Source organism: Ambystoma mexicanum, chromosome 14 (assembly GCF_040938575.1).
Source record: "Ambystoma mexicanum isolate Mex_15411 chromosome 14, UKY_AmexF1_1, whole genome shotgun sequence".
Classification (NCBI taxonomy): domain Eukaryota; kingdom Metazoa; phylum Chordata; class Amphibia; order Caudata; family Ambystomatidae; genus Ambystoma; species Ambystoma mexicanum.
The window spans coordinates 43,816,355-43,837,151 of NC_090940.1; the positions used below are offsets into that span (position 1 = coordinate 43,816,355).

Here is a 20,797-nt window from a genome sequence, read left to right on the forward strand (position 1 = left end):
CTGCAAGTGTTCCTTTCATGTCTCAACAGGTCAAAAACCGGAGGGAGGGGTAAAAAGAAGTGAAAAAGACGACCAACCCATTGATTCAGAGGATTTATTAAAACCACATAGCCTATACCCAGGGGACCAGGTGCTGGTACACAACTTTGTATGCACTTGGGGAACGCCCCATTTTGAGGGACCATATGAGGTAGACGAAGGTAGCCCTACAGCGACCAAATTGTAGGGAAGAAGATTTTGGCTGCACCTGCAAGACATCGAACTACATAAAGGAGAAATAGTGACCCCTCCTATAGTGGCCAACAGTGAAGCAAGATGGCCAAAAGCAAGGGTATGGAAAATGAAAAGCACAGAAGCACTTTAAACTGAGGACCAGTATCTTCCAAATTTGATGAGGAATAAATACACTTGTAGTTATCCTAGAACTTCTTTAGATAGGTCCAAAGAAACAATCATTCGAAGATTCGGAGCCTGAAGAAAAGAAGCACATTTCATCTTTTATGTTACCCATTATAATCACAATACACACATTCTTGTATTCTGTTTTTACATATATATTACAGGCGTATCCAGCTCTAATAAGGAGACATGTGAATATAGTGACGTTTTTCAGCAATTCCAAGACATGGTGTTATTATTATTATTTTTAGAATAATTAGAGTCATTATCTTGCAGTTCTTGACATAAAAGTGTGATCTATAAAGAATAACAGAGTTACATATTAAAAGTACAAGCAGAATAGGGAGATTTCAGAATATAAGAGGGGCATTGCCATCAAGAAAGTCGATGAGTTTTCGTGAATGCAAATTGCAGTGTTATTTTGTATTTTGATTTGAGTTTTTCTCCTTATTATGGCATTTCAACACATTATAAAAAGCAATATAGATATGAAGGGTGTCAATGAAACATCTATTATTGTTCCTACTAGAGTTTCAGACAGCTTGATTTTTAATATAACTAGGAACCTTTTTTTCGATTTAGAAGGGATGCAGAGTAAGAACATGAAGATACAACTACATATCTTGATAATTCGGCTCATTTAAAAAATAATCTATGGTATCAGCACATGAAAGAGGTGGGACAGACAGCGTCAGATGAAAGATGCTACGTCTGTTCCTTAATATCATATGTTATTAATGCAGCGAGGAAATTTATTGCAAAAGAAATGTCTGCACATGATGCAAATTGTCTCAGTCCTCATAAGCATGTACAACCAGAGGGCAGTTTGAAAGAAAATGGGCAACTTTACAATGGTGATCAAGAGGAACATTTCCATATGAGGATACTTATGTGAAAACAAAGAGGATGGAAAATGGAATGGGGTGGACAGACAAGAAACTTATTTATCGATCCCAGATTAGAGAACAAATAAAGGTTGTTGAGATGAAGAGGATGGGTTGATCAGATATGACTGAAAGATCAGGAGAACAACGATGCTGGGAGAGACCTCGGCTATTGGTCTATGGACGTGTTGCCACCAGTACCGGATGGGAAGGTGGACTATTATTTTGCCCTGCACACTTATTAAAGAAAATACAAAACCGGTGAAGGCTATTTAGCTCCACTGTTTTAGCTTGGCGTCCCCAATCGCAGTATCTCGGTAATCTGGTTGTCGTGTCTTTTAAGAGTATGACGGTAAAAAGCCCAATACCGCTTATTCTAGTCTCTCTCCAGATATTCTATTCAAGACAGGTGCCAAGTTATTTATCATCATCGATTTTTTATTCTCCAAAGAATAGTGCCCTTTATATGACACGTGTTTCGGCCATAAGCCTTTTTCAAATCAGGCCATGGTCATTTGTCCATTAGTTCTTTTGGATTTTATTTGCTCAATCGTAGTAGTGGGTTAAATCCCAGTACGTTCGGCATTATATGTCCTCCGCGTTGGCTCTCTTAATAAAGAAGGAACCAGCAGGCATAGTGCAAATAATGAATGACAGATGCCTAGAGTCACGGGCCAAATACTGTAAGTTACTAACACGGGTCGAAAACAAAGCAGGACCAGTATCTATAATACCACTGAAGAATGCAACAATGTGTTTGAAGAATGGAGGCCTGGTCCAGGTTGGAGAAAAAGGATGTGGGCAGATAATTGAAGCCCCAGGAATGAATGGAGGAACTGCAGTACTGATGGACTGATATTGGACCTGTGGATCCAGGGCATACATGCAGCTGCCTACGAATTGGGGAGGAATATGTTCCATGATAGTTGTACATGTTCCAGCATTGGTGATTCCCCAAAATGATCTCAATATTGATGGATTTAAAAAAAATGTATGATCATCAGAGGAGGAAGTGGGCGCTCAACCACCGTCGGCTGGAGAGAACTATTTCTCATCCAAATCAATAAAGGCCTATGAAGACATTCCAGATCAGTATAACTTTTTCAGCAAGACAGCAATGCTAATGGCAGCTATATTCTTGCCAGGACTCCAGACTGCAGTGAATGCCAAGTGGTTGCAGATCACCAGTTGGGAGCTGCTGCAGACAATCAATGCAACAATAAAAGGAGTTAATGCAATCAGAGAAGAATTGAGAGCCATCTGGCTGATGACCCTCTAGAACAGATATGTCCTGGATCTAATTACAGCAATAGAAGGAGGTGTATGCGCCAAGGTCGTGCCTTCTTACTGTACATTCAAACCATCTCATGATGGAGAGAATGAAACCCTGACAGAAGCAATAACTATGCTGACAACCCTGCATACAAAAATGGAAGATGAAGCTGATGAGAGAGCAGGAGAAGACTGTTTTTCGTTCCTGTTGTCGTCGATCTTATAACTTGGCTGGCGAATGCCTTCAAAATACTTGGCGCAGTACTAGTGTTGGTATTTCTAGGATTTAATTGCATAAGGATTATCTTGGGACAGTGCCAGAAATCATCCAAGAAAGCTATTGGGATGAAGATAATGATTGATATAGACGCTGGAACTGGTGAAGAAGTGCAAAATGAGGAAGGAACTTCTGTGAATATAAAGAAAAGTATCCTTGCTCCTCCAGGAACACAGCTCTACTACCCAAGGATCATAAGAAATAAGTAGGACATTGTAAATTCTGCCCACTATGAGGAGATTGCTGTCACATGACCTGCAGTGTGGATGAACATATGAAGAGTGCAGGTCACCTGAGGGGCGTGACAAAGATATGTATTCCAAAGAAACAACCGTATGAAGAGAAGATGAAGCAGATTGAAGAAGAGAATGTGATCGAGGACTCGACCAGAGAGGGGGATGTAGATGAGCAGATGGATGTGTTTTCACTAGCTCCTGCCCCCTCAACGCCATCATATTGGAATAATAGGAGAAGAGCTATAAATGGGACCCCATGCATTGTCCCTAAACCGCATTGAGTGTATGAGAGACAATATGCACTCAGACAACCATACAGTATGTACCCGCGCACTGAAAGAGTAGAAGGATGTTGTATAGAAGGATGTCAGCATGCACCATTGGACATTATGGAGCATTAAGTGAAATCTGAAGAGGGCAGAGTGATCTCATAAAGAAGATATATGAAGACATACCGAAATGATATGAAATTCCTTAAGAGTGACAATAACCAAAGCAACAAGAGAAACATGTACTTAAGGATAAAGTTATCCTACATACAAAGAAGATACAGTAACTTGCTGACCAATAAATGTAATGTAAATATGCAGTAACGCAAGGTGGAAGAGACATATAGAAGCTTGCTATAAAGACAAATATAGAGTGGCAAGGACAGCCATGACAGGAAAATGGACCTTGGCTTGTGTCCACTTCAACCCAGTTACCTCAAGAATCAGGAAACACTGGAGAATAGCTTGGTGTGCAAAACGAAGAGGAGTCTATGTTGGCCTGGGATCAATGAAGCTATTTTGTGAAATTATTTCAAGGCAGATGGATAAGCTAGGAAAGGGAGACATATTTCTCATAGTGTAAAGCACATGAAAACATCTGTAAGAGCCAAGTATTGGACAATTAAAAGTGTATGAAGTCTATACACATGGAGTCAGCAACTCTCTAGAGGCCAAGAGGAGCAGGAACACCCAGTATAAGTGAATCAAATAGCAGTAAATATAAGGTTGAAATGGACACATTTGCGGTCTCCTCAGATGTGATTCAGAAGTTGAAAACAAGGGATATTCATTAAGCTCTGGATGAAGATAGTGATGTGCTTACACTCTCTTGAATGCCCCATAACAGAAAGCAGGCTACAGTGTCAACTACAGACAAGAAGACTTTGTGGTAAGTATGGGGGCCACCTTCGCCCCAGACGTTGCCAATCTCTACATAGCCAAGTCTGAAATGGACAACATCACCTCCACTAACAACCCATACAGAGACCACATGACGGTCTGGAAGCGTTACATAGACAACGTCCTATTGATCTGGAAGGGGACTCATGATGATCTATTGCTTTTTCATCAGTGGTTGAACAACTGCAATGTACACATCAATTTCACGATTAAATGGGATTACCAGTGCATCAACATTTTGGACCTCCATATTTATAGGTCTGGGAACAGGCTCAAAACTGAACTCTACCTTAAACCTACCGACAGGAATAGCCTGCTTCACTTTAACAGCTACCATCCAGATGCCTTGAAATATCTGCCCTATGGGTAGTTTCTACGAATTAGGAGGAACTGCACGGACACCGAGCAATTCCAGGCACACGCATGAGACTTGCAGAATAGACTCACCAACAGGGGTTATCCACGGTGTGCGATCAAAGATGCAAAGAAAATAGCAGCCAACACAGCGAGAGATATCTGTCTCACCACAAAATCAAAGACTGATTTGGATAGACTGGTCTGCATCACCACTTTTAGCCCCCTAATCAACTTAATCACTAAGACAATCAAGAAACACTGGCACTTGATTAGGAATCCGTGAAGCCTCAGCAAAAAACATTTCTTTGCATTTAAGAAAAACCCAAACCTCAAGGAATCATTGGTCCACACGTTCTTGGAACCCACTCGACTTACCGAAACACTGCGAGACTTGCCCCCAGTTAAGGGCCATTTCAAATGTGGGCATTGTCTTGCCTGCAACTTCACCGAAACAAAAAAGGTCTTTGAACACAAGAATATCAAATTGGAGTTACACGACCAAGCTACCTGCAACAGCAAACAAAGTAATTTACATCATTGAGTGTCCGTGCAAACTCCTGTATGTCGGTAAAACAATCAGGACGATAAAAACCAGGATTTCCGAGCATCATTCCTGTATCGAGAATAAAGTGGCTGATAAGACTCTAGTAGACCACTACACTCGCAAACAGCACAGTAACACAGACAGCAAGTGGTTTGTGTTTCAGCAGCTTTCCGTGAGACGCAGGGGAGGAGATATTGGCAAAGCCCTAACACAACTGGAACAAAAGTGGGTACATAAGTTAAACACTGTTAAGGAAGGACTGAACATTTCTGTTGAATGCATGACTTTCCTCTGAAACTGATGGTCTCATATCAAAGGAAGTCACATGAAAAATCCCCCCCTTTTTTGACATCTACCACTCTACTACTACTGGCATTTACTAATCCATGCTATATATAGGTTAAAACGAGAGTGAGGCCATACCCCCTATATGTTCAGCACCCACTGTTACTGGCTGAAATAGCATGGGCATCTATGCACTTAGGGCCCCGGACTATATTTAATATTCAATGTATCCAGCTCTAACGGCTTGTTGCTTGTGTCATTGCCACAATCAGATGTGCTATAATTCAGTCGGCACTGGACAATATTTAATGTATCCAGCTCTAACGGCTCTTTCTTTGTGTTACTGTTACCATAAGATGCAATGTAAATCAATTGGCATGTACCCTCTCTCTATACACTTACACGCGTGAGCATCGGCACATACAGAATATACGCTTTTGTTGTTGTTCTGCCGTTATAACCAACTGATCTCTAGCCCTGTGCTCCCCCATTTAGCTTTAAGCCTCTTGGGCAATCCTCCCTTTTTTGGCTGCATATATGGGCCTTTTCCAGTAGCTCCACTGATTAATTACATGTGTGTTACAACATCTGTACCCTATGGCATATTGCGTTGCCATGACAACCGGCGTCTGAAAATTTATTTTTATTTTTCTGGATTACTTTTCTGGTCCGTGATGGAGTACCCACGTGAATTATTTATTTTTGACTAAGGACACTCAGAGGTCTATCACTTCCGCCGTGACCCGTGGTTCGAGTTACTGCCACGTCAATAGGTGGCAAAATGGCCATCGCTATAAACAGAGGGGTCTCCATGACAACGAAACATATCTGTCTCGCGCTCGTCCGGAGGCTCTGGACCCCTGCAGATACGTCTTTTTCTACAGCGCTAGTTAAGATACACACTGCATTGTGTTGTACGCTGATTGCAGTATACTCGATCACTTCAAGGGCCAGTCTGCGACTACGCCCTAATACTTTGGCACACGATCACACTCGAACGATCATCGCCTAATAGAGGGTGTCCCATTCTGTGTGTTCTGTTCCCTAGGTGTGATCCCGTGGACACACATACACCATATACGCTGTTGTGCTGCGCGGATCTCCACATCACCCAACGATTCATCTAAGAGTGATGCCACCATATTAGGTAAGACCAATGCTAGCAGCTTGGAGGGATCAGTCTCTGCACAATCTCCATCCCTCTAGTGGTACTCATGAATGTACCCCGAATTCATGTAGATAACAGAGGTTTCCTCCGTTGCCTCTTCCCTTTTTGCAGGTACTAACCTGCGCATATACAGTAATAACAGAAACTACAGAAATCACTTGCGCTGATGTTCTGCGCTGAACACTACATCACACTACCACTGATGTCGGATTGATGTCCGCTTATTAGTTAAGACAGATTTTGTCACTCTGGTACATTTAAGTTGTCTACACTATGTACACTAAGGCCAGGCCCAGTATAGTTTTAATAACAGCTTTGGTCCTTTCAAACAGATTTGGCCCATTGCATTGGATCCACACAGTGCTTTTGTCCAGGACTTATTGAAACAGTCCCAACAGTCTGCCACCACCTACCGTGGTACTCACACATCACGGTAAGGAACCGCAGACCTCCCTCCTTAGGAGTTTTTTCTCCTTTTTTTCTCTTTGATAGTATGCATTGATTGCCTTTTTGTAATTGATAATATCTGTAGTTGAGATTCCTGCACACACTCCTCATACGCCCTCCTGTCTCATTTTGTTGACAGAGTCCGCAGGAAGCTCCCACAAGCACTTATTTTGTCCTGATGAAGGCCGATCTAAGAACAGCTGCCAATACCAATTAAGGCCGAAACATTGTGGTGTTGACCATATGACTTTGAGTCTCAGTGCCCATTTCATACTGGTTCCATGGTTCCATTTCGGTTGCACTTAAGCACTATGTACTGTTTGATTAGAATTGATCACTCATGTGACCTTTTGAGTTTTTCAGGGCGTGTACGTGTAAATTAACCAGATGATTCATGACTCTGGCTATGTACGAATTGTTCCTTTTGTTGTACGTTTTGTAAAAACACTGCGCATCCTGCTGTGATGTATAGTAAAACCTTTGTCTAACCAACAAATACTGTGGAATTCGTTGTATGTTTAAGAGGAGTGTGTACTTTAGGTCTCTCTGACCCTGTTCACTGTGTCTTATTGAATGTCAACCCATACATATACTATAGGTACATATGTTCTCCTACCTAACCAATCCCTCCTTCAATAGGTTTTATAATTTGCGATGTAAAATGACATCATATATGTGACTTTTATTGGAGTATAAAAACCCTGGATAATCAAGTTTGTGTGCGAGTTTGCAAGCATCAGTCTGATGCATGCCAGCTTGCCCTGCTTTATTAAACTAAGGATAAAGTCGTATTTTGCCATATTCTTTGTGTCTGTCCGGTTATTTGGTCTGTGATCTTTGTTGGTAATCCCATCTAGCGCGACTGATGCTTAAAGGTGCTAGAGCACACCTTTCCATTCAAATCCTGCTATTCAAACAAGATAATAACACTCATTCCCCATTTGAGGAATTCTCTGATTCAGAGTCGATCAATTAAACTACTGAACATGATAAAATGGCGAGTACCATCATCTGATATTAGCCCGTCGCACATATTAAAGCACTCGAGACTGCCACCCCCCCCCACCCCCAGCTGTCCTGCATCATCAGGTCATAATGTCAAGGGTATGAAATAACCCCAGGAAGGCTTGGGGAAGGGTGTCAAGGAACAGCCCAGCCCTTAACCAGCGAAAAGATGGTGGTGAACAAAAGCCCATGGGGAGAGTTAACAAGTGGAGACAGGTGGCGTGCAGGGCGGTGACTAATATGTTTGGTCAGACACCTCTAAACAGCCTTGAAAGAGAGGCAGGCCATACCACGTTCATATACCAAGAGGACCAGGGGCACGCAGCATGAAAGAATCCAAAAACAATAGGATTTTCAATAAATACAATTTAATCCAGATTATACTTACCGAAAGTACTGTTGATTAATGTATTATTTTTTTTAACATTGGCTATGGAACTCTTGTCCATGCATGCACTGTGTCTGCTTAATCGATCGACCGTTCTCCTATAAGCACCTGTTCTACTGGGCGCAATATATTCGTATTTGCTCAGTCCAAATACTTGATGGACATCTTTGCACCCTGGGCTTGCGGACCATCCAATTCTAAGCCAAGCACACAGATGATGTGTGATAGAAGCACGCTGCCAGTTTAAGTACAAACGTAGCAATAAGCCTCGAACATCTGTGGTTGACTGTGTTCCTTTATTTATTTTATTTATATAGCGCATATACACAGGTGGAGTGCTTCAAAGCGCTTCAAGGCGGGAAGGTAAAAAGGGAGTACAGTAATCATTATTAGGCCTTGAAGATTCCGAATGATCTAAACAGAAAAACTAGCATACTAGGCCTGGCGACATTTCTCCTCGTGCAAGTGCATGAAGTGGTACAGTTGAGAACAAGCACGGGGGTGGGGACAGAAAACAGTGGGGGTGGGGGGTTGAGTGGGAAGGACAGGTGAACTAATTGGTATTGGTGCATTTAGGACCCGTATGCGTACAGACAAAGGTGCAGAGATGGAGGAGGGTGGGGAGAACAAAGAGTTCAGTCCAGCAGGGCCCTGGGTTAAGTGCTGAGAAGTTTCCCCGCTCAAGGAGCGTGAGCTGAAAGTGTAGTAGTGTTAAACAAAGTGCAGTGGCCCGGAGGCAAGTGCAAAAGACTGGTGGGGGAGGCTGGGACCTGTAGGCTCTGGAGGTGAACCAGGCAACCAGTCAGCAAACAAACTGAACAGAGTAAGGGAGGAGAAGGAGGGTGGTGAGAAAAGAAGGGAGGTTAACAGAGGAGAAGGAGGAAGAGAAAAGGAAGGTCTTGTGGAGTTTCCGGAACTGAAGGTGCTTCGGCTCAAGCCAGAGAGATAGGCAGGAAGGCTGTTGCTGAGGGAGGCACCAGCAGAGGATAAAGAACCTTCCCAAATCTCTGTTTGAGAAAATGGCTCACCAGCAGAAATTTGGAGGAGGACGAGCAGAGGACTCTAGAGGGAGAGTATTTAGGAAGAGAGCGTTGTAGATCTTGCAGGCTCCAGCCCCAGAAAGCCTTGTGGATTATGCATAGGGTTTTGAACTTGATTTAGCAGCCACAGGGAGCCAGTGGAGGGATTTCAGTGCCAGAGAGATGCGGTCCCTGGGCTTGAGGCCAAGGATACGTCGTGTGGCTCTGATCCAGATGAGTTGTAGAGGACGGAGAGTAGAAGTAGGAAGATTGAGAAAGAGGCTGTTGCAATAGTTCAGCCTCGAGAGTAAAAGGGCTCTCGAGGTGATGAACCTCTGGGGGAAAGTGAGAAAAGGTAGAATACCTCTGATGAGGTGCAGCTGGTAGTTGGACTTTTTGGACATGTCTGAGATGTGAGAAGAGAAGGAGAGAGTAGAGTCAAAGATGACCCCAAGATTGTTTGCCTCACTTGTGGGTGAGGGTGCAGTTCCAAGGGAGGCAGGCCAGTGAGAAAGTGGGAAAGCGGGAGCAGGGGTCCCAATGAGGATGATCTCGATCTTACTGGCATTCAGGCAGAGATCGTTACACAACTACAGCAAGAGCCCTCAGTTCCCAGAGAGCCCAAGGACCCTCTAGTCTTCCCCAACATACACTTACCCCAAATAGAGCACAGACAACATGTAAACTTTCAGCCCTAGCTTTCAACAGCGGAAAACATGATTACGCCTTATTTCACATTACACAGACGACCCCTTTACTAGGTTCTGAAAATGATGCTGTTTCTCTTTTCTGCCGGCATTTTGGGTACCTGAGCCGGAACACACCAAAGAGACACATCCAGTGGCGAGAAGGCCTCAGGCCGGCGGAGTACTCACCCAGGGACAGCAGGTACACGCCGATAATGCTCTCCCACTCCTCGGGCACTCTGAAGACAGGGGTGCTGCTGCCAGGGGCCAGGCTGAAGCCATCCTGGGAAGCCCACTCCATCACTGCCCCCTAGACTCCGGAAGACGTCTGCTTCAGACCACACTCGTTCCTGCTAGAAGAGGGTGAAGATGCCTGGCAGCGGGCGAGTGTCACATGCAGACAGCACAATCATGACACTGGACGTTTCAATACTGGTGCTCTTTTTCTCAGTCTCTCCTCTGCCGTGACCCAGGAAGTGCAGAGCTCTTCAGAGCCAGGATCTTCAAGGCTGAGGTTAGGATCTGCCTGCTGCTATCTGCTGAGCCTATGAGACGCCTGCTCTTCACTGCCGAGTCTAGAAAACGCCTGCTCTTCCCTGCTAAGCCTGGGAGGTGCCTTCTCTTCACTGTCGACTCTGGAACAGGCCCCCTCTCCACTGCTGGGAGAAACTGCTCTTCACTCCTGCGTGTAGGAGACGCCTGTACTTTGCTAATGAGTCTAGAATATGGCTGGTCTTCAGTGCTAAGGGGTGCCTGCCCTTTACTGCTGAGTCTCGGAGACACCTGCCCTTCCTGGTGGAGTACAGGAGACACCTGCTCTTCGCTGCTGAGTCTAGGGTCCACTCTTCTGTGATAGGAGTCGACAGTCCTTTACTGCTGAGTCTAGGGGACACCTGCCCTTTACTGCTGAGTCTCGGAGACACCTGCCCTTCCTGGTGGAGTCCAGGAGACACCTGCTCTTCGCTGCTGAGTCTAGTGTCCACTCTTCTGTGCTAGGAGACGGCTGTCCTTTGCTGCTGAGTGTAGGGGACACCTGCCCTTCCTGGTGGAGTCAGGAGACACCTGCTCTTTGCTGCTGAGTCTAGCGTCCACTCTTCTGTGATAGGAGTCGACAGTCCTTTACTGCTGAGTCTAGGGGACACCTGCCCTTTACTGCTGAGTGTAGGAGACACCTGCCCTTCACGGTGGAGTCCAGGAGACTCCTGTCCTTTGCTGCTGAGTCTACTGTCCACTCTTCTGTGCTGGGAGACTGCTGTCCTTAGTTGCTGAGTATAGGAGACACCTGCCCTTTATTGCCGAGTCTAGGAGACACCTGCCCTTCCTGGTGGAGTCCAGGAGATACCTGCTCTTTGCTGCTGAGTCTAGTGTCCACTCCTCTGTGCTGGGAGACTGCTGTCCTTTGCTGCTGAGTGTAGGGGACACCTGCCCTTCCTGGTGGAGTCAGGAGACACCTGCTCTTTGCTGCTGAGTCTAGCGTCCACTCTTCTGTGATAGGAGTCGACAGTCCTTTACTGCTGAGTCTAGGGGACACCTGCCCTTTACTGCTGAGTGTAGGAGACACCTGCCCTTCACGGTGGAGTCCAGGAGACTCCTGTCCTTTGCTGCTGAGTGTAGGGGACACCTGCCCGTCCTGGTGGAGTCCTGGAGACACCTGCTCTTTGCTGCTGAGTCTACTGTCCACTCTTATGTGCTGGGAGACTGCTGTCCTTTGTTGCTGAGTATAGGAGACACCTGCCCTTCACGGTAGAGTACAGGAGACACCTGCCCTTTACTGCCGAGTCTAGGAGACACCTGCCCTTCCTGGTGGAGTCCAGGAGACACCTGCTCTTTGCTGCTGAGTCTAGTGTCCACTCCTCTGTGCTGGGAGACTGCTGTCCTTTGCTGCTGAGTGTAGGGGACACCTGCCCTTCCTGGTGGAGTCCAGGAGACACCTGCTCCTTGCTGCTGAGTCTAGTGTCCACTCCTCTGTGCTGGGAGACTGCTGTCCTTTGCTGCTGAGTGTAGGGGACACCTGCCCTTCCTGGTGGAGTCCTGGAGACACCTGCTCTTTGCTGCTGAGTCTACTGTCCACTCTTATGTGCTGGGAGACTGCTGTCCTTTGTTGCTGAGTATAGGAGACACCTGCCCTTCACGGTAGAGTACAGGAGACACCTGCTCTTTGCTGCTGAGTCTAGTGTCCGCTCTTCTGTGCTGGGAGACTGCTGTCCTTTGTTGCTGAGTATAGGAGACACCTGCCCTTTACTGCTGAGTCTAGGAGACACCTTCCCTTCACCGTGGAGTCCAGGAGACACCTGCTCTTTGCTACTGAGTCTAGTGTCCGCTCTTCTGTGCTGGGAGACTGCTGCCCTTTACTGCTGAGACTAGGAGACACCTGCCCTTCACGGTGGAGTACAGGAGACACCTGCTCTTTGCTGCTGAGTCTAGTGTCCACTCTTCTGTGCTGGGAGACTGCTGTCCTTAGTTGCTGAGTACAGGAGACACCTGCCCTTCGCGGTGGAGTCCAGGAGACACCTGCTCTTTGCTGCTGAGTCTAGGAGACACCTGCCCTTCACGGTGGAGTCCAGGAGACACCTGCCCTTTACTGCTGAGTCTAGGAGACACCTGCCCTTCACGATGGAGTCCAGGAGACACCTGCTCTTTGCTGCTGAGTCTAGTGTCCGCTCTTCTGTGCTGGGAGACTGCTGTCCTTAGTTGCTGAGTATAGGAGACACCTGCCCTTCACGGTGGAGTCCAGGAGACACCCTGCCCTTTACTGCTGAGTCTAGGAGACACCTGCCCTTCACGGTGGAGTCCAGGAGACACCTGCTCTTTGCTGCTGAGTCTAGGAGACACCTGCCCTTCACGGTGGAGTCCAGGAGACACCTGCCCTTTACTGCTGAGTCTAGGAGACACCTGCCCTTCACGGTGGAGTCCAGGAGACACCTGCTCTTTGCTGCTGAGTCTAGTGTCCACTCTTCTGTGCTGGGAGACTGCTGTCCTTTACTGCCGAGTCCATGGGACGTTTCCGCTCTTCTCCCTGGGGTCTTGGAAACGCCGGCTCTTCACGTCTTATAAGGAAAGCCGTTTAGGAGGTGGGACAAAGGGTCAGGGCACAGCAGCCAGACGGGAAGTGGTCAGCTGTTATGAACCACCCCTCCCCCCTAATCCCCCCAGGCCCTTCTGTCTGGATGATCTCTGAGACAGATAGCGCTCATCAATGGAGTAGCTGCTAATCCAGGGGATTAGGCCGCAGGCAAGCACACGCGCATGTAAGAATAGAGAGGGCGGGTGTGTGCGTGAGGGAAAGGGCGAGGGGGGGCACAAGGAGGGCTTGCAAGGACCGAAGGAACCGTTGAAGTCTCCTTAGTTCTTGCATCTCACACACACACGCTGCTAATGCTTACAGGGCAACTAGCATGTGCAGTACACAGGGTGTGTAAAAACCCCACGCTTCGATATTGGGGTATTTCTTGAGCGCTGACCTGGCTTCGGGGAGCAAGGCGCTTTACAATCATGGGGGGTGGGTGGGGGGTGGTGAGAGGAGCAGAGATACAGGGGAACGGGGGGAGCTAACCGGACAGGGCGGGCAATGTGGCTGCAAGGGGCCCACACGCGCCGCAAATAGCGCCAATGCGCCAGCAACTTTACAAAACACCGCAAAGATTGCCATCTCGGCGCTGGGCTGCGTATTCTGATGGTACAGTATTCCCAAAATAGCAGGGCCGTTCGGGACGTTTGGGGCCCCCCTCGCTTCTGCTGGCGCAAGATGGTGCAAACAGGGCGTGCAGGTGAGTTCTGATTTCCTGAGAGGAGCTGCACTTTGCCTTGCTCTCCATAAAATGATTCCGAAACACAGCCTACACCAATGTCAGACACGTGGCTACGAGTGCACAGTGCAATGTGCGGGCGAGGAGGGAACCTAGCGGGGGCGGTGTGAAGCTGGAACGGTGAAATGGGCGCTGTCCGCAGAGGCCAGTGGCAGGGGTGCCAAGAGGCGGCCAGGCTGTTTTGCTTCATCAGGCCTCTTTATGTTTATGTTTATTGAATTTATATAACGCTTTAAGCCAAAGCGCTTTACAATATAACAACAGGTACGAAAGTGAGAGAAACCTATATACAAGCTGGAACAGGTCATTAGAACAATAAGTAGAACTGTATGCCCTGTTATGCTTTGCTGCCTGTGGCTGCTTGGTTCTTTTCGCCCTTCACTAGAACTCTCACATTCCACTTGGTACCTTATACCATATTACTCCAAGTTGTCCCCTCGCAATTCTACTCCTAGGTTCCCTACTTATTTTGCTCCCATGTGTCCCACTGCAGTTCTGCACTAGGCGTCCCACTAGGAGTCTAACCACTGAAAATTGACCCCATGTGCCCGCTGTAATGTTGGTCCTAGGTATTCCACTGTATGGTTGCTCCTAGATATCCTACTGTAATGCTGCTCCTAGGTATCCCACTCTACTGTTGCTCCTAAGTGCCCCATTGTAATGTTGCTCCTAGGTATCCCACTCTACTGTTGCTCCTAAGTGTTCCACTGTAATGTTGCTCCTAGGTGTCCCACTGTAATGTTGCTCCTATGTGTCTCACTGTAATGTTGCTCCTAGGTATCCCACTGTAATGTTGCTCCTAGGTGTCCCACTGTAATGTTGATCCTAGACGTCCCACTGTAATGTTGCTCCTAGGTATTCCACGGTAATGTTGCTCATGGGTGTCCCACTGTAATGCTGCTCCTAGGTATCCCACTCTACTGTTGCTCCTAAGTGTTCCACTGTAATGTTGCTCCTAGGTGTCCCACTGTAATGTTGCTCCTAGGTGTCCCTCTGTAATGTTGATCCTAGGTATCCCACTGTAATGTTGCTCTTAGGTATCCCACTGTAATGTTGCTCCTAGGTGTCCCACTGTAATGTTGATCCTAGGTATCCCACTGTAATGTTGCTCCTAGGTATCCCACTGTAATGTTGCTCTTAGGTGTCCCACTGTAATGTTGCTCCTACGTGTCACACTGTAAATGTGTCCTGCTGTCATTTTGTTCCCAGGAGCCCCATTGAAGCTCTGCCACAAGGTGTCCCTATTGTGATTTCCCCCTCGGGTGATTTCACTCCACTGTTGACTGGGGACCCACTGTCCTTTGCACCTGTATGTCTTCCTCATCTTTCTCCAATGTGATTTAGGACCCGGCGCTGTGCGCGGTCAGCTGCTAAGACCGCCAGCCCACTCCAGGGTGCCTTGGGACCTCCACTCACAATGACTGTACTTAAGGTACACCACTACCAAGATGTTGGCACTGGTACGATGGATGTTCCAAAGGGCGATTGAAGTCTTTACTGATTATTCCCAGCACTAATATCATCAAATTCTAGCACACACAAAACACATACCATCTAAGGCACCCGCACATGCCTGTTGAGCATCCCTCCCAGCAAACATCACAGTGCTGTACCCGTTAAACCACTTTATACATCGCATTGAGAGGAGCAGGACATTTCGGCGGCACCAGATCGGCGCGGGCCGATTTGGCGTGGAGGTTTCGCCGCAGGAGCCAGTTTGGTGCGGCCAGTTTAGCACAATGTTAATTAAAAATATATATATATATACAGTTTTAGGGTGGTCACAAAACCTGGCATGCAGAATTGCCAGACTGATCAGTTAATCAGAAGGCCCTAGCGATCTTATTGATTTCGTCTGCAACAGTTGCTCATTTATTTATTTTAATTTTATTTATTTTGCATTTTTAAAGCACTCACACAACCCGGGGCATTGAGGCGCTGTAACAGGAGTTATTTTTTTCTTAATTATTATTATTTTTTTCATATTTATAACACACTTAAATACCATCTAAGCGCGGACCCGGGGATCGAACCTGTGTTGCTTCTTGTCATCTTGCTACCAATGCGAGCACGCTGCCGCTGAGCTATCCTCCCGGGACAATTCAGAATGACTCACATTAAAAGAAGTAACTGGTGCATATGCGATTGATACAATCTCCATAGCCTAGTGGTTATCTTGTTGCGATTGGTAAGAAGTTTCGTTCGCCCTATTCCCTCTTCACCCTTCTTCTGTCTGCCCGACTATTTTGCTCTTTTCTGAGAAGGCTTGTAATTTCTTGGTCATAAAAGGGGGCACTTTCTAACCAGTTCCTCTCTATGTTTTTTACTAGCTGTGAAAAATTGGGTACATCAGACCCAACTAGAAGAGTCTCCAGCAACACAGGCATTACAGCAGCTCTTACCCCTATTCGCTCCCTAGCCACTTTTATCTGGATTTCTTTTGTTGGATAACTTTTCACATCCCCATGCACACATCGAATTGATATCTTTCTACTCGATTCAGTCATTCCACCTACCAGTTCCGAGCTGACCGCTGTCTGCAGACTCCCAGAATCAATCATTGCTTGGGTCTGCTTTCCATCGACCTCGGCATCACACGTATATACATATGGAGACTTGGCTGAATGAGTAGATTCCTGGCCTTCACCCTCCTTTGGAACCTCGAACGTTCCCACATCCATTGGTTCTGGCTTGATTCTTTTAGAGCACAATCTGGCTAGGTGTCCCCACTCACCACACTCAAAACATTGTGGACCTCTAGAGCTTAGGCTTGGTTGCCGAATAGTGGGAGGGCCTTCACTGGTAGCTCATGGTCTGTTTTTTTCCCAGTCTGGTCTTCCGATCATAGAATTCGGCCACCTTTGATTAATTGATGGTCTGCCTGTTGAAGGAGGAGGAGGACCAGTGATAGGTCTAGGGGTTCCCGTATAGGTTACCAGTCGACCTTGGCCCGCTCTCTGGTAGGTATATGCGATATTGACCGCTTCCATTAAACTGGGGCGGTGATGTTGTCTAACCCATCGATGTATGGGTAGGGGAAGTGCTTCTATGAACTGTTCCAACACAATTTTTTCAGCCATTTCTTGTGTAGTCTTTGTAACTATTTGCAACCACTTGTCCCCCAGCTTCTTCACACGGTAGTACAATTGACGGGGAGTTTCATCACTTTGGAGGTTGATTTCCCTAATCTTCATTCTATAGGCCTCCTCATCATAACCCAGTCTTTCGAGTACTACCCTTTTTATATTCCCATAGTTTGTGTCTCTGGTAGGGTTTGCAGCTTGGTAGGCGCTCTGCATTTCCCCCGTCATTAGTGGAGCGATGTAATGGCACAATCTATCTGTGGGCCACTGGGCATTTCTTGCCACCCGCTCAAAATTTACAAAACAATGGGCAGGGTCCTCTCCTGATGCATACTCCTGAAGAACTGAGGCGGGTACTTGTGAATGCCTCCGTATATTGGTAGCTTCCATTAGTTGAGCCTGCTGGACCTGTAGGGCTTGCTGGAAAGTCTGACGATCTGCCTGTGCTTGTTGGCTTTGCAGTTGTAGAGCTTGTTGTGAAAGGTGCTGACCTTCATTCAAAGTTTTAATTAAGGCCTCCATGGGGTTCAGTCTTATCCCACCGCTGCCACCACATGTCAACCTTTTCTTGTGGGAATAAGATAACACATAGGCAGAGCAACTTCTTCAAACATAACTTTTATTAATTTTGTATTTCTGAAAAGGATACGTATCAGTGAAACTTCTTCAAGACCAAGCAGGATTTCTTTTCCTTCCTGTAAAGTAAGGTGTATCACACGGAATACTGTTCCTTTTCCTGGTATTCCAAACTATAAACATTTAAAGAGGAACCAGCAGTTCTCTGCTCTTTCAAAAAAGCTCTTCATTTCAACCAGTCTTTTTTGTAAGCAGAGTTTTTTTTTCCAGGGAGTTATAAATACGTTTCTCTGAAGAGCACTATTCTCTGTTCTATATGTCTCTGTATGAGGATTTCTCACTTTGGAATATCTTTGGTGCAGCTCTGATATAACAAGATAGGAAAAATCCCCCTTCAGTTGTCTGGTTTGAGTTCATTAGTTTTATATAAACTAATCCCTTTGAATTCACTGTACTGTAGACATAGAAGGTTGTAGCTTAGCGTCCAAAGTCTCTTGATGAAACAGATTGCATCTCCATCACCCTTGTAAGCCTCTAACTGATCGTAGAGCCGTACCTTTGGAGGGGCTGAGCCCCCGTAGGACACACCTCCCTTTACTGCCGTTGTCTACGCGTCGGCTTCGATTTCGTCTCCCTCTCTCTCTCTGCACAGCTGATCAAGCAAAAGCTTTCTGTTTACGTTGATACGCCCCGCCTCTTCAGGCTCTGTTCGGGGAACCAGCGTCAGGGACGCTCTTCAACAGTTACACAGCTGAGCCACAGCGCAGGCAAGCGAGCAGCTACTTTTCCTTAATCTCTAAAACAAATGCTTTGGCGCTACGGCGCAACGTTTTCTGCTTCCTCAACAAAATAAACGCAGCAGAGCTGGAAACAAAGATTCTTATATTTCTCTCTCTTCTTCAGTTACGACAGAGCTCCATTAATAAACCCACTCATAACTGACATTTTCCTCCTCACCTCCTTCAGCTGTGTAGTAAACTGCTTGCAGTAAAGACAGGAGTCGGGGAATCTTTAACGATCTGTTTATTCCTTCTTGGTTTCATGCATCAATGTACGCAACGTGCGTGTCTCAACAATAAAGGCCAACGTGCCTAATGGAGCTCATGGTAAGCTGTCGTGATGTCCGTGTGCAGTGTACGCACTGCAGGCCCCGTTTATGGAGGAGCCAGCGGGACGCACCTTGTCGCGTCGCTCTCTCCGCTCGTCTCTGCGCGCGAAGCCGCAGGGGCGGGCTTCGTCGCGCTGCGAGGTCTCGCGATAGCGGGAGCTCTCGCGACGCCTCTACACATCTCCCTTTTTCAACCAACAGCAAACTCACTGTAGAACATAGTCATTATATCTCACCGGCCTTCTGTGTTCCCTTCTGGGCCGATTGCCTGTTCCCGGGCACTCTTCCTGTTGCACTGGTTCGGGATCTGCACTCGATGCTTCAGGTTCAACTTCGATTTCCATCCTTTCTCTGTCGTCTCCTACGAGTTCTCGTTCTTCAGGTCTTTCGTAGTCCCTTTCGGCTTCCATTCGAGATCTCTCCTGCGTACTCACTTTCTCCCGAGTCTTCTGGAATAGTGCAACTCTTTCAATGTTCCATGCGCGTCCATCTTCCGTGCGGACGTGATTTGTTCCCCTGTGAATCACTTCGATGGGTCGGCTATACCGAGACCCCGTGACCTGATCTTTCTGGGGTAGTCTGATTTTAACCAAATCTCCTTTCCCTATGTCGGATGCTTGCTTAGTACTTCTTCTCCGATCACTCCATGACTTCATGCGTGTTTTACTGCTTTCAATTCTCCACACTACCTCTGACATGTCAACTGCTTCGTCCTCTCGTACCTTCGACAACCATGGTGGAATCAGCATGGATGCCGCACTCCTCCCTCTCAACATTTTGAACGGAGATATTTGGGTGATCCCATTTGGAGTGAGTCTGTGAGCCGCTATGGCCTCCTTGGTGATTTTGAGAGGGTCCTTACCCGAAGCGGTTGCCAGTTGAATTGCACCCTTTATGAATCGGTTGGCCCTCTCTACGAGCCCATTGGCCTGGGGGTGATATAGGGCCGCTTTCTTTTGTTTGATGTGGTTTCTTTTCAAGAATTCCTCCATGTCCTTAGAAACCAGTTGCACCCCGTTGTCAGTGACCACTTCTCTGGGAAGGCCTTCCCGCTGAAAAATTTCTGTGAGTACTTCTATGACTGTTTGGGTAGTTATGTTCGGGACAAACTCCGCCTCCACCCACTTGGATAGGTAGTCCACCATTACTATGCCGTATCGATGTTCAGGTGCCATGGCTTCCAACGGCCCTATGAAGTCGATGCCCACTTTGGACCACACCGCTTCTGGTATTTCTGTGGGTATCAGGGGTGCTTGGCGGACCTTAAGTCTCTTGTCACTATTTAGACATTCATGGCAACGCTCTATCATGGACCGAATTTCCTGGTCCATGGATGGCCACCAGTAGGCCTCTCTCACCCTGCAGCGCGTCATTGTGTTTCCCAAATGGCCCACGTGGGCTCTACAGAGGATGGTGCTTCTCATTCCTGCGGGGGGAATAATCTGATCGGTTTTCATGATTATCCCTTCCATTTCAGACAGCTCATCCGACACTTTCCAATAGGGCCTCGGGCAGCGTTTTTTCACTTGGCCAGCCTTCTTTTATCCATTTGCGAATCATGGCCATGGTGGGGTCTTTTCCATCCTCTTCCTCCCAATGTCTTTCACTGAGTTCTAGGTAAACAGGTGCCCTCAAGTCTGTGATGAATGCAACTATGCATTCTCCTTGCAGGAATGTGGTGGCTTGTTCTTTACACTCTGGTAGTCTCGACATGCAGTCAGCTTGCGAATTCTTCCAGCCTGAGATGTGCTGGACATCAAACGTGTACTCCTGCAGCTTGGCCGCGATGCGTGCTAGTCTGGGTGTGGATACTTTAGTGCCTCCCGGGCTAAGCATGTGAATGAGGGGCTTGTGATCAGTCACCAGCTTGAATTTCGTGCCCCAAACGTATGTCCTGAAATGTTCCACCGCCCATGCACAGGCCAACATTTCTTTTTCTATGGTGGAATAGTTCTGTTCCGCCTCTGATAAGGCCTTCGAGGCAAATGCCACCACATGTTCCGTGTCACCTTTCTTTTGAGTTAAGACCGCTCCTAGTCCATATGCACTGGCATCTGTGGTGACGACTGTTTCCCACAACGGATTGAA

General features: G+C 46.9%; 1 protein-coding gene across 2 annotated transcripts in view; it reads right to left on the bottom strand.

The window, feature by feature from the left end:
• The window catches only part of LOC138527401 (rhodopsin, GQ-coupled-like), an 83,991-nt gene extending 70,773 nt beyond the window's left edge, over positions 1-13,218 (bottom strand). The window contains exons 1-2 of one of the 2 annotated variants that reach the window (XM_069638498.1): positions 11,898-13,218; positions 10,326-11,867 (exon numbers count right to left, since the gene is read on the bottom strand). In XM_069638498.1, coding sequence (XP_069494599.1) covers positions 10,326-10,437 — 112 coding nt within the window. In that variant the 5' untranslated portion in view covers positions 10,438-11,867; positions 11,898-13,218. Of the gene's footprint in view, positions 1-10,325 lie in introns of both variants that reach the window. The other variant, XM_069638497.1, reaches the window with a different exon arrangement.
• Positions 13,219-20,797: the final 7,579 nt, after the last annotated feature.